The 15,196-nt window shown below is 34.2% G+C and overlaps 2 protein-coding genes across 2 annotated transcripts; one reads left to right on the forward strand and one right to left on the reverse strand.

Annotated features, from left to right (window-relative positions):
• The first annotated feature begins 831 nt into the window (after window positions 1-831).
• On the forward strand, window positions 832-1,341 carry LOC125493144 (uncharacterized). The gene has a single exon (XM_048636135.1). It carries the CDS (start codon window positions 832-834, stop codon window positions 1,339-1,341), a length of 510 nt encoding a protein of 169 aa, XP_048492092.1.
• A 2,262-nt stretch (window positions 1,342-3,603) lies between these two features.
• On the reverse strand, window positions 3,604-6,362 carry LOC104905848 (O-fucosyltransferase 30). The gene is made up of 2 exons (XM_010694486.4): window positions 5,796-6,362; window positions 3,604-5,051 (listed from the first exon to the last, which is right to left on the reverse strand). The coding sequence occupies exons 1-2, from the start codon at window positions 6,311-6,313 to the stop codon at window positions 4,034-4,036; spliced, it is 1,536 nt and encodes a 511-aa protein (XP_010692788.1). The 5' UTR covers window positions 6,314-6,362; the 3' UTR covers window positions 3,604-4,033.
• Window positions 6,363-15,196: the final 8,834 nt, after the last annotated feature.

Raw genomic sequence — 15,196 nt, forward strand, 5'->3', positions numbered from 1 at the left:
GATTTGAAGATTATGGAATTGAGATGGTTAGTGTAGATAATTTCTATATTGAGAATTTGTGAGAATGGTTAGTAATTAGTCTTGTTATTATTTTGAGGTTAATATTGGAGGATTGTTATGGATTTCAAGAAAGTTGATGGAGTTGTGAAGTTCTCAAAGTTCTTATTGTCGGAGCTAAGGGATTGGATTGCAGTTCAGGTAACTTTTATGTTTAGTAAAATCAATTACTCATGCCCTTCTGTGTGGATCTATGTTTTTGATATTTAAGTTCGTACTATGGCCATAGTTATGAATGTGATGATGAAATGTCATTGATTGATTATGAATACGCAACTATTTTGCTGGCTTAGTTTATGAACTGAAAATAAAGAGTGGGCAAGGTATGGGTGGAGGATGGTTACTCTTTTGACCTGATACGGTCGGCTACGCTCCATAACGAACCTTGGAGGCAGTGTTTGTTCTTTGTCCAAAGCCTGTACTTGCCACTGGTTGTTTAAGAGAATGAGCTATGCCAGCGTTGTAATGAAAATGAAATGATTTGAGAAATAAAATGTTTATAACGGGCTGAAGTAAATGTTACGAGTTTTTCACTCATTTTGGAATTGTGTTTGTTTTGTATTTCTTCTCTAGTTTTGCAGGTTTGGTGTTGTGAGCTCGAAATTGGAAGTGAAGCAAGATTATGATGTCGTCCTAGATTAAGGATTGAGTCTGTATTCTAGATAGTTGTTTATATATTGTTGTATATAATATTTGGGATTTTACTCGAGATATTGGTGTATTTAAGGATATTTTTCGCTGCGAAGTAATTTATTTAAGAGTTAATTATTGGTTATGGATGCTGAGTGTGTTTCGCTAGCAGCTCGGAAGAGCGGGCTGTTACAGGGTGGTCGCCCACTTCGGGGACGAATACTTAAAGAGCCCAATGAAGCAGATCTAAGAAGATTGTTGTACGCAGCTGAAGAACGAGGATTCCCTGGAATAATGGGTTCTATCGACTGCATGCACTGTAGATGGAAAAATTGTCCACTTCAATTCAAAGGACTCTATTCGGGAAGATCGGGCAAGCCAACATTGGTTTTTGAAGCCACTGCTTCTTATGATATATGGATCTGGCATGCTTTCTTTGTAACACCAGCTAGGTGTAATGATATTAATGTTCTTGATAGATTTCCCTTATTTAATGATGTTTTTGAGGGTCGTACACCTACAGTTAACTATGTTGTTAACGGACACCAATACGATATGAGATATTACCTAGCAAATGGTATATATCCTCAATGGGCTGCATTTCTTCCAACAATAAGTCTTTCGCAAAATGAAAAAGAAAGTCTATTTGCTTGAAACCAAGAGAGCAAACTAAAAAATGTGGAACGTGCATTTGGAGTATTGCAAGCTCATTTTGCTATAATTCAACAACCAGCTCTAGCGCGTGATAGAGAAATGTTAGGGAAAATAATAATCGCATGCATTATTATCCACAATATGGTAGTTGAAGATGAACGAGTTCATATTCCCTTCATTTTGATGATTATGACCAACCTCCACGCCCTACTACTTCAACGCAAAGGAATGTAGGACCCCTGATGAGCCCTTCGCATACGGCATTATTGAAAATCGCATAGCAAGTCTAGAAATATATATGAACAATAGGGGTCGAGTTCGTGACCAAGTTGTGCATAGACGTCTCAAAGCAGACCTCGTAGAAAATATTTGGCTTAAATTCAGACAACATGTGGGTTAATTCAGCTGCTACGTTTTTGTTGTTATATGTAATGTAATTTTATATGTATGTGTGATCTATATTGTTTAGTGCAATATTTTATTATTATTACATTTTTCTGATTATATATTTGAATCGATAATATTAAGTTAATTACCGTATCCAATTATGTACAACATTAATGAAATTATTTTTACTAATAGTTTTTAATCACTAACATAAAAATTATTTCCATTCAATAATCATTAATTAATTCTTAAATAACTCATAATAAATAAAAAAGATGAAATAGCAATGAGATTGAGGAGAGAATATTGGGATATGGTAAAAAGTAGGAAACAAGATGTGAAAATCTAAAATGATAGATCATTTATTGGGATAAGAGATCATAAAAATTAATTGTAGATCATGAATAAGGTGGAAGAGTGAGATTTGAATAAAATAATTGATGATCTCAAATTTGAAATCATCCATGACCTCCAAAAAAAACCTATAGGCTCTAACTTAAGTACCTACATATGGTTTCTCTTAGAGGACAAAAGACCCACTTTCCGACAAGTTTTGATTTAATTATTTGATTTTTGGCAGTGGAATCTCATTGCTACAACACTCGAAAGAGCTAAATAAACTGGCTACCCTGGCTCCAAGCTCAGCCTCGAGAACTGTGCATGTTCTTAGGCTTAGGAGTGAATAGTATTAGTAGGGGAATGTAGAGGCTTTGGTAGATGGTGTAAAAAGTAAGAATAAGAAAGTTCAATGAAAAAGAGGAAACTACAGTTTCACATCGATATGATAATATAAAAACAGTGTGAGATATGTAGGGTGTACTGTAGACTGACCAAAATAGTGTATATGACGTTTATTCGTGGATGAAGTATTTTATATCGTTGCATAACTTCTCATGGACTGATACATATGAAAACCATCTACACGTCTAATGTAAACTTGCTGCTTAAAATAAAGCATTGGAGATATAAATTAATGAAGTTTTGCTTGTGAAGTCAGCATACCTGGAAGATGAGAACGCCTCAAACCCACTTTCAGTCTTCTGATGCTTTCAAGTTTGAGCAGTAAAGTAGACTAGTGTCAATTAAAAAGAATCAGAGATTATTACGGAATTTTTAAGTCAGGTATGCTGAGCTCATTGTCAGAGATTTGCATCCTTTCACATGCTGTGGTTAAGTGGTTAATTCTTAGAACTTACTCAATGTTCATGTGCTAAGAACATGGGCAATCTTTCTTTATCTAAGTTATGTGCATTTACTTTCTCAAATACTTTATTGGTTAAAACTTTTTGGAATACTTTGGTATTGAACAAAACAAGAAAAAAATTGAAAAAAGAAAGAAACTCAAGATCTTCATACATAATGTAGAAAATCCACTTCCATGATATGACCTAAAGCCGAGCAATCAATTCCATGTATCAGGCCATTTAAGTGGAAATCATTTCAAAAACAGCATTCCTTTGGAACAGGGGAAAATTAACAAAACTTAAGCTCCGTTTGGTAGGGCGTAAAAGTAAAATGATTTTCATGGAAAACAATTTACAATGGAAAACACAATTCCAAAATTAGTTTTCCGTTGATTGGTTACATGTAAGAAAAATGAGGAAATGAAAGGAAAATAAAAGGGAAAGTAAGGAGATAGTGAGAGGACTGTACAAGAGAGATAAGGAAAAATAATTTTCCCTTCATTTTGAAAGGAAAATGGTTTTCCATCATTGGGAGAGTAATTTTACCCCAAAGGAAAATGGTTTTACACTCTTTTGCCAACCAAACAATGTAAAACTAAAAATAGAGGAAAATAATTTTCCGAGAAAACGTTTTACGCCCTACCAAACGGAGCCTTGGATCAAATCATATTGAACATAGCCAAAAAAAAAATAAGCAAGCAGCAAAGCACCGTATCTTTATTGTACTAGTAGAGTTGAATTGCATCCACCTAGTCACTTGTTGCGCCAGGCATGCCTTGTATATTTGATATGAACAAATTTAAAATACAATCTTATACCCAATCTCTTCGAGCATATGTGGCAATATGTTGTATTAAGCACATCGGCGCTTGCAATACAATATGATGGGAATCGTTCAACACATGCCACAGGGAACCAATTACTACAGCCATTGCAGCAATCACCAGGTCTCGTGATCTTCACATTTATACCAGCAACACGCCGTCTCATTTCCAGGAATGCCGCAAATAAGGAGATATAGGCTTTCAGTGTTCCAAGACTGGACTTTAAGAAGCCGAAAACCAATTTGATAAGGCAAGAGAAGATTCATGCTCTTAAATTTACAGAATAAAACGGCAATCTCAATCATTTTCTAAGCAGACGTTGTTCTTTCTCATCACCTCTATGTTTCCCGCAATTGTGGACCCAGCTGTCCCAACAAATCCTAGAGAAGCACAGCTACAAATAGTCTCCTCTACATAAAGTAGAACATCAGGCAACTGATGAAAGCAATGGCTGCGCTGAAGGTCACTGTGAGCAGCTACAACCTCAGCTGCAGTTCTTTTCACAACTTCCTCCCGATCACTCAAGACGTGAAGTTTAAATGAGCTTGCCTTACTAGCTAAGTCACCTAGGTAACTGCCACTCCAGTTACTTTGGGGAAGATCTGTCATCACAAAGATATGAACAGGGAGAGAGCCCTCCTGTTTTAAAGCTTCAACCTTTTGCTCAAGCACTGAAAAAGTTGCCTTCCAATGATTCTTGAATTGCCCATCTAACAACCTTAGTTGTGCACAGAGAAACGGTGCTCCAATGTTCTTCTGAACAAACTCCTTTCCTGCATTCATGATGTCTGGAACAAATGGCATAAATTCAATCTTACTGAGCAAGGATTGCATTCGACGATCTCTTGGAAATTCTTTGATGTCAATATAAAGCTGTGAACCTCTATATGAGGAAGAGAATAAACTTCCAAAGGCTAACACAGTGGACGAATGAGCTTCAGAACCAGGCCCAAGATTATTATACACATCTCGCCGATGCCTAACATATGAAATTTTCTTTTTCACTTTGAGTTGTTCATCAGGCTGAAAGGAATCCAAAGCCCCATCTGAATCATTCTCTTGATAGGTCCAGACCGTAGTTCTGCAATCTACATCAATAGCATACAAACACTTGTCCACATTACCATGAAATCCAGAAAGAAGAGACCCACATTTCTGCAGCTTATTCAACAAAGATGTCTTGATATTTGGGTCATCTGCGCAAAGAGAATTTAAGTCCACACCACACCAAAATGATAAAAAATGTCTGAAATCAATTGTTTGAACAACCGTAGAGATTGAAGAAAGATCGATGATCTCTGCCATGGAGACATACCTGCAAGTAATTCACAGGTGTTCGAGAGAAAATTAGGTATGATTTATAAAGATAAGGATGTAGAATTATTCTGAAGCAGAACTACAAAGTTAAGATATATAACATGGTTTCTGCTGCAAGCAAATGATCCCTATTGACAGAATTAGTCTTTCATGAAATATCCCGAAGCATTGTTGGTAATTTAATCATGTGAAATTAAAACTCTTAATTGTTATAGAGAAACTTCGAAAATTTCTACTATTCTGCCTAAACTAGAAAAAAAAATGATGAAGAGCTAGAACACACCAAGATTGCCAACTGATCCAATCAAATACAACTAATTAGAGGGAAGAAAAAAAATTCTCAATGAGATATTCAGATTACTCTTCTAAATCAGTGAACTTGATATGAACAAATATCCAATATGAACTCAGCATTTCTCGAACAAAGTATGAAGGGCTAAAACACACCAAGATTGCCAAAAATTATGAACAAATTATTCTCGATGAACTTACCCTCATATCCATTGAACAATTCCCACTCAAATTCAACTCAAACAGAACTCAATTATATCATTCAAAAACCAAAACCACACATCGCATTATAATCTAACAAATGTCGATGCCATCTATAGAGTATGTAGGAGTCGTACCCAAGACCTAAAATCGAATCTCATCTAAATCACTGAGCTTAATTGCTCATTTACACCTAAATATTATTAAGATAACATATGTAAAAATAAATTAAGCTAAGGAATTAACTAACCTTCCATCCCTAAACAACTGAATGGCGTGATCCCAAACCTGAAGTCGGAGCTGATTCGAACCCAAAACCCTAAACTTAGGGCAACTACCAAGAGCGACAGCGTGATGATCAAGAACAGGTGGAATGATCAAGGTCCGATTAAGAATGGCGGCCATTAAAATGGCGTTCTTGAACTCGGAAACTTGATTGCTGAACCCACTATGTGGGGCGTACCAGAGGAATCGTTCTGTTGTTTTTACGCCGCATTCAGGGAATTGGGAAGGCGGGGGTTGGGTTGAAAGGGGAAGGACAAAGGTTGAGATATCATTGTAGAAGATGAAGAAGATTAGGAAGAGAATGAGGAGAGAGAAAGTAAGGATGGAAGAGGAAGAGGGTTTTAGTGGTTTTTTGGTGTGGAATCTTGTGCTGCTTCTTCCGCCGGTGTTCATTTGTAACCGATGGTAAAGGCTTGGGAGGAGAAGTGGGGTTGTGGTGGGAATTACACTTTCGTGTTCTGTGTGATTTGAAGTTTTGAACATGGATGTAGAGGCAACCAAAATCAAACTTGGGGAAAAGTAAGGCACATTTTAAAAAGAGTGTAAGAAATGTGAGTGTTTTGAGGAAAAAAATTGGGTTTTCCTTTTTTAGGCAGTGGCGGACCCAGGAATTTGAATATGAGGATACGGAGTTACGGACGTACAACAAACACAAAAATAGTAGAAAAAAGTTCATAAAAAAAAGCTCAATACATAAGTCTTACAACCAAAATATCCATAGTCATACAACCAATTTTGTTAAAAAAATACATAAGATTAAACTTCAAACTAAAACTATTCAATTAAATTACGAGTCTAACAATATTCAATTAAATTAAGAATCTAACAATGTTCAAATTTAACAATTTACATCTAAATATTCAATTAAATTAAGAATCTAACAATATATAAACGTAGAAAAGATGAAAAATCTGAAATTAGAAAACAAAAGTATAAACCCTAACTAATTAATCACTAATGTTCAAATTCAGCAATTTACATCTAAATATTTCAATTAAATTAAGAATCTAACAATATATAAACTTAGATGAGATGAAAAATCTGAAATTAGAACACAAAAGTATAAACCCTAACTAATTAATCACCAATGTTCAAATTCAACAATTTACATCTAAATATTCAATTAAATTAAGAATCTAACAATATATAAACTTAGAAAAGTTGAAAAAACTGAAATTAAAACACAAAAGTATAAACTAAGAACTAAGAAGTAAGAACTAAGAGTCTAAGAACTAAAAACTTACAAGAACAAAGCTGCGATTTGCGTCAGTGGCTTGAGTTTTGCGAAATAGGCCACCGCGGCACCGGTGACCGGCGTGAGTTCAGCGAATTAGGCCACCAGCGGGCGGCGTGTCGGCCGACGGCCGTTATTATGTGAGAGAGAGAGAGAGGAGAGAGAGAGAGAGGAGAGAGAAGAAAGAGGAGTCTGTTGCGTGAGAAAAGAAAGAAAGAAACGCTCGCTGGCTCGCTGCGCGATTTTTTTTCAATTTTTTTAATTTTTTTTTTTAAACTGATTTTTTTTTTGAATTTGGGGATACAGCTGTACCCCCATGTCCCCTTCTAGGTCCGCCACTGTTTTTAGGGTGTGTTTTTTTCCAATTTAGTGGTCATGAATTTATTGGACCTTATTTGAACTGAACTTATTGAATCTGAACAGAATTTATTGGAACTTATTAAACTTGATTGGACCTGATTCAACTTATTGGATCTGATTGAACCTGATTTGAATTTATTGGAACTTATTGACCTTATTGAAACTTATTAGACCTTATTGGCCCTGATTGAAAGTTATTAGACCTTATTGGACCTGATTGAAACTTATTTGATCTTATTAGACAAAAAATTGACCATTAATAACATAAATATTACCCCTAAAGTAAATACGGAAAATACTTTGTTGACCCGGTGGGTCGTCTACCCACCTTATGTGGCACCTTAGTGGCGTCTTGCGTGGCTTATGTGCTTGGCTTATGCTTGGCTTATGTGCTTGGCTTATGTGGCAGTTATTAAATAGCTATTAATGCTATGTTTTGTTTGGGGTTTTTTTCACATGTTATTAATGAATTGTTCAACAATTACTCTATACATGTTATTAATGAATTGAAAAATAGCTAGATACAGTTTGACCTTCCAATTCATTGTTCCACGTTTGATGATCCACGCAATTTATAATTCTTTTCTTCATCTCTTTTCATTATGCAGCTAAGAGCCCTCAAAAATGGTGGTCATAACTGTATAAATATATTTATTTTTTTACTAAACTGAAATGAAAAAAAAAAACACCTTTGTCATTCTAATCAAATTATAGTGTTGTAAATATCAATTGGACAAATCGATCACTGTCATTTATCAAATTAAAGTGTTGTATATAAGATAACTTTTCATTATGCAGCTAAGGCTCGACTAATCTGCAGTCCTTACTCCATGTATTTTCATTCTTCCTCATTAATGGAATGCCATGATAAATTATCAAAAACAAAAATCCATCATAAAGAAGATCAATTTATAAAATGGTTAAATACAATTTCAGATTTGATCAACTTTTGATAAAAGAAAAGGACATAGTGATAGAAAAGATTTATGGTTTAAATTTTTCAAAAAACTAAGAAATATGAAAAATTATACATCACAAGAGATATGAGAGAAATGCTTTTTATAGGTACATTTAATGGAGTAAACATGCAGAAACAGAGGAAAAAGGGTCGGGTGGTGATGAAGAAAACTGCGACGGCGTTGTACATATAAGGAAGACTCACGACCCTGCAATAGTTGTTACTTGAAATTCTTTTAGGGTTGATGAAGAAAGGGGTTGTAATAATCTTTCATGGAAGATTAGCAGGCATGGACTTGAGAGAGAAGATGAGTGAATTGTGGTCATTAGATGTGGTTCACCATTTGTATCCAATGGTTAATAAGAGTGATCTGTGTGCTTCATGTTTTATTCTTGTGTGCCCTTGATTGTTCTAATCTGATGGTTTAGATTTTTCCCATAGTATGGGTTTGGATTTTGCCTTGAAAAACAATTCATGCCGACTGTCGTATAATGATTAAACTAAAATATTTTTTCTTTTTAATAATAATAATATTATAACTACTATTAGTGTTATTATCATTAACATCGATACGTTAATTTTTAAAAATACTAACTTGATTAACATAAGATTTGAGTTTTGAAGCGGGTATTGATGACGATTAACTCAACTGAAATTTTGTCATTTTTGATTGACGCCTTATCAATTTAATTGATCAATACGTTGATCTAATCAATATCGAGCTATTAACTAATTTCATATCATAAGATGAAGATTGCAATTCTACGCTAACCGAAAATATAATACTACATAGATAGCAATGGGACAACAATAATACTAACAATAGTATCTTAATCGAGATTATGTTAGCTTATTAGGATTTATAACTAAACTTATTCTAAACTTTATCCGAACCAATGTAATGTTAAATTTATCAATATGCACGTTCATGAATCAACTTAATTAGGTGGACAAAATTAATTTGTCCACTTATATTGATACACTGATCTTTTCAAACTACACTTTGTCTCAATCCAATTAGATATTTTAAGTTTGTAAATGAATGTATAAATAGATGGCGATTAACTTATAGTCTTATATGATCACTTTAATTATAGGATCATACGATGAAGATTGCAATTCTACGCTAACCGAATGATCAATCTTATAATTTTATTATACAACTTCTATTATTTTAATCTTACTATTGCTAAATATCAATTGATGAAGCTTGAACCACATATTGTAGCATCAGTAATTCATACTATTTAAATCCCCTTTACGCCATATGATCACTTTAAAAAAGAATAATGTAATTTTCCCTTGATTCCGGTATTCTCATTAACTTAATATATATAGTAATACAACCCTAATCCTCCGCATTATATCTCTATATAAGATAATTTTACATAATTAGTCAATATTTATAGTTACATACTTATATACATTAGCGATGCCTCGATAGTTGACCTCTGCACTAAAGCGTGAGACTGTATCTTGACGCTTTGAAGACCAATAAGTAAGATTATCACCTAAGAAGATACAATACCTAGATGTAATTGATCGATGAAGCTTGTTATATGATCATGTGACTAAGAATTTGATTTGAAACAACTAATTGATCGACGAAACTTGTTGCACTCCCTTGTGAACCATATGATCACTTGAAGTACATGATGAAGATCACAATTTTAAACTAACTGATTGATCAATATTCATATTTCAATGTTATCATCCGTATTTTATTTTTTTTGAACCATATGATCACCTTAATTATATGATCATATGAGAAGATTGCGATCTTAAACTAATTGATTGATCAATCTTATAACTTTATTGTACGAATTTTATTATTTTAATCCAGCCATTGTTCACTATAATTTGATCAAGCTTCAAATATATAGTGTAGTCATTATTAATCCATCTTATATTAATCTGTTTCATTAAGCAATATTTTGTGTAGTACATTTTACTCATTTGGATGGTTTCAATTGAGTAATGAGCAAAAACAAAAACTTGGGGTGTACTATATATGCTCACGCTACACTCAAGTGTATAACAAACTTTGTAGTTAACTTATGAAGATAAAAAGGTGTTGTTTTATAATGTGTCATATATATTAATTTATAAAAGAATGTTTTTTTTGGTGATAGAAATTATTTTTTTAGGTTGATAAATTATATATAATATTTCTAAGAAGTAATAATGTAAAATAATATTATCTATTGTGAATAATATGTCTTTTATTAAAATGATGTTACCTTTTCTTTCACTAACACATATTCGATGAATCTGTATACAATAAAAAGATAACTCTTTCTCATTCCATTTGAGAAAAAAAAAATGAAACTGAGTATTCCTGCAAAAATAACGTTCCCAAAAGTTTTGCAAAAAAAAAAAGAACGAAGTTTTGATAATATTATTTTACTATTAATATATATTTTTTTTTGATAAGTACAAGAGATATCTATACGAATATATTAAAAGACGTACGTGTTATTTTACTGTTTATATTATCTAGAATATAAAAAAATGAAACTAAATCCTAGAAGCTATTTTTCATTAAGGATAGGAATTAGTTTAGATAATTCTTTCATGTAAATTATCAAAAAAAACCCAAAAATTATCAAAAAAAAAATCTTTCACGTTAACCCAAAGCAAACCAAATTGAAGTAAATATATAAACTTATCATCTCTAACGTCATTCTTTCACTATGAATATCCCTACAGTAATTATACATGGGAACCATGAAAAACTTTTGGGTACCCCATATGTGTGGTGGTGTGGTATTAGGAGAGGAGGGTGTAAGGAGGAAGAATGTGGAAGGTTAGAGAGAGAAAGACGCATAAGAAAAGGAAGTAATGGGAAAATTCGAATTTTGGCAGGGTTATTTCTTCAATTGTTTTAGGCTGCGCGAGATATCGCGAGCCGCAACTGGAATCACGAGGTGCGAAATATCTCGATTTGTTCAAAGCTGGGCTGCGCAAGGCGTCGCGAGCCGCGGCTGAAGTCACGAGGTGCGAAAGTTCTTCAAATGTGGAAGGCTGGGCTACGCGAGGCGTCGCGAGTCGCGACTTAAGTCACGAGGTGCGACATTCCTTCAATTGTTCCAGGATGGGCTGCGCCAGCCATCGCGAGTCACGACTGGAGTCACGAGGTGCGAAATTCTTCAATTAGTCATGTGATGATTATGAATACAAGCTTGAAGGTTTTTACTTTTCCACATTTATCATTGCCTATAGAAACAAAAATGAAACAAGGAAAATATAACCAAGATATATGCCACATACCATAAGTTAGGTCCATTGGCTATATCAAAAGAAGATAAGGCCTTTGAGGAACGCAATGTGTAGTTCATAACATAAATTTTCAATTCATTCTCATAATTAGTAAGACTAATAGACATGAGTTAATAGAAACACAACTTAATAATGTAGCACCAAAATTAAACTAATAGACATCATCCAACAAAAACACAATTCCGCTTGTGAAAAATGAGCCTCCACGATTCAACAGCTTAATGACGTTTGAATTAACTATCACGTAAGAATTGTTTAAATCTGTTTTCATTCCCTACTCGTGGACGAGAAGAATTTGAACCTGCAAATATAAATTAAGAAGTGTTACAATGAAATACACTTATATAATACATTTTTAAGTAGAACTATATGCTAGTCTTATGTCAAAAGCAATTACTTACTTAGTCTCATCTATGTTGGTGTATCAAACATGAAGTTAATGTATTGCTTAGCTTTTAAAAAAAAATAGTCATAGCAGACAAATTTGTTGTAAATAAATAACTTACTCGCATCCCTTGAAAATGAGGATAAGAAGGCATAAAATTCCCGTGCGCACCATTACATCCATATTGATTATACAACTGCATAAAGGAAATATAAAAAATCAGAAAAAAAAATCCACCTCCACAGTAACAACTACATAGAGGACAAACATTTCCAAAAGTAAAACACTTACTTGTGCATTAGAAGAGCTAGGAATATAATTTGACATTATTCGATACTGTATCCCGTGGAACTGGGATTGATCCTGATTGGAGAAAAAAAAGTCATCAAATCTTATTTTCATCTACATGTATGCAATATAATAACTTTTAATAACTGTGACCACTTTATTTAGAAAAAAAATAAATACCTGTGACCACTCTTCATATCCAATACTGTAATCAGATGTGTGATGATTCTTCTTGTATATAGCAGACTGTTGCTCATTTGCATATCCTTTCCTCTTTCTTGGTTTTTTCCCTTTACCTCTACGATCTACTGGATCATTGACTTTTTGATGGTGCCCTAAATCCTCATGTTGGTGATTATGTTCTTCTTCACCTTTATCTCCTTGCGAGGAATGTCTTCCATATACTTTACCAATTGTACTCACAGTTTGGGGTACTTCTCGACATCGTTCACCCCATGCCTTCACTTCCAAATTCAACTTAGATAAAGATTCCATAAGGAAAGAATAAGGTTTCTCGTCTATGATTGCCAAAGAAGCAATTTCTTCAAATTCACCACACAGAGAACAATGCCTTTTCGCTTGTGGATTTTTATCGGGAGTGTAATATGGAACCGGGACTCTTGTGTAATCTCGTACCATATCTGTTCTCCATCTAGATACGATGTACTTCTCAGGAGTACACTCAACATCCTCCTCGTGATATACACGAACTACATGATAACATAAAATTCCCCTAAATTTATAATGTTTACACTCACATCACTAGGGGAAAAAACATAAAGGGCTGCGCAGGAAGGGCTGCGCTTATTTAAAAAAGCGCAGCCCTACTAAGCAGAAGGGCTGCGCTTATTTAAAAAAGCGCAGCCCTTCACTAGTAGGGCTGCGCTTTTTTAAAAAAGCGCAGCCCTTTTGTAGGTAAGAAGGGCTGCGCTTTTAAAAAAGCGCAGCCCTACTAAGTGAAGGGCTGCGCTTTTTTAAAAAGCGCAGCCCTTCTGCTTAGTAGGGCTGCGCTTTTTCAAAAAAGCGCAGCCCTTCCTGAAAAAATTTGAAATTTCGGAATCGCGGGCTTTGAAATATTGAGCGGGGATTCGTCAAATATATTATCCCTCATTCTCTCTCCTCTCTCACGTCCCTCATTATTCCTTTCCTCCTTCTCTCTCATCCTCTCTTCTCTCTCAAAATCTCCCATAAACATTTGCGACAAAAACCTTGAAATGATTTGCACTAAACAAGGCGACGGAGTCCGATTGCCTATTGTGATACCTTTTCGAAAGCGGAACAAGCCAACGAGTCAAACTCACCGCTATGCTGTGACGTTTAGGCTTTTTAAGCCATCCGAGTTCGTTTAAGCCTCCAAATAGCCATTTTAAGTTTTTCCGAAATTTTTTTTTTCCCTTAAATTATGTATTTGGGTTTTGTTTTATGTATTTAAACATTATTAGGTTGTAGTTCTTGTATTTTCAGATCTATAATGTTCTTGTATACTTCTCTTTGTTTTGATTAATGTTCTTGTATACTTCTCTTTGTTGTTATGTTTTGATTAATGTTCTTGTATACTTCTCTTTGATTTGATTAATGTTCTTGTATACTTCTCTTTGTTTATTTTGATTAATGTTATTCTTGTATGCTTCTCTTTGTTTATTTTGATTAATGTTCTTGTATACTTCTCTTTCTATATAATTTCTTGTATTTTCATCTTTGTTTTGATTAATGTTCTTGTATACTTATTGTATACTTCTCTTTGTATATTAGTTTTTGTTCCTTTTTTCCATTTTCGTTTTCATTCTTTTTATTGTTTTGGGTTTAGTATTTTCGTTTCGTTTCTCTTCTCTTCTGTTTAATTTCAGAAAATGTGAGATTATGAGTAAAAAAAATGACAAAAATTTTTTTTTTTTTAATTTTTTTTTTTTGGTAGGAAGGGCTGCGCTAGTTAGGAAAAAGCGCAGCCCTTCTAGCCCAGAAGGGCTGCGCTTTTTCTTAACTAGCGCAGCCCTTCTGGGCTAGAAGGGCTGCGCTTTTTCCTAACTAGCGCAACCCTTCTAGCTTAAGGGCTGCGCTTTTCTAGCGCAGCCCTACTTAAAAAGTGAAGGGCTGCTACTGAAAGGGCTGCTGTCAAAAAGCGCAGCCCTACATGCCTTTTTTAGCGCAGCCCTTCTTCATTTTTCCACTAGTGCATTTTATATCGTATGAATCTCGATCTAATGTCACTTTAAAATTTTGTCTCCGAGGCCACTTAGCCTTTTTTGTCACCACATCATACACACAAACTCTTCCATCATCTTGAAATTTTGTTGCACTAGTATAAGTCACCAAACGCACTTGATCTTGAAATTCCTCAAACTTTTGGATGTATAAAGGCGTTGAAATATGCTCTCACTTACATATTCAGTGAAACACATCGTTGGCTTATTAATTGCCCGTTTGCCTAGCGCAAGGCTATATTGATCAACAAATGCTTTCAACAAAGTGTTCAGATTCACAAATGCTTTGAAAAAGTTATTCATACTCTCACTCCGTTGGGTACTAGACATTCCAACCCAAAAGTTATCCTTAAAATAAACAGGAACCCATCTATGCCTTAGAGCATACATATCGTTAAACCAATTAACATCCTCCAACTTATATTTCACCTATATATCTCCATAATACTTTTCAAACTCTTCAACATGAAGAGAATCATGGAGAGCACGTTTCAATGCCTTACGAATATCATCTCTTGCTTCATGAAAATTTAGATGTTTCTTTGCATTTCTCAAAATATGCCAAATACACCATCGATGTTTGGTATTAGGAAAAACCTCTTTGATTGCATGCCCTATATTATTAGAAATAATTTTAAAAGTCTACTTTTGACAAATTATT

Source organism: Beta vulgaris, chromosome 1 (genome assembly GCF_026745355.1).
Source record: "Beta vulgaris subsp. vulgaris cultivar EL10 chromosome 1, EL10.2, whole genome shotgun sequence".
NCBI classification, from domain to species: Eukaryota; Viridiplantae; Streptophyta; class Magnoliopsida; order Caryophyllales; family Amaranthaceae; genus Beta; species Beta vulgaris.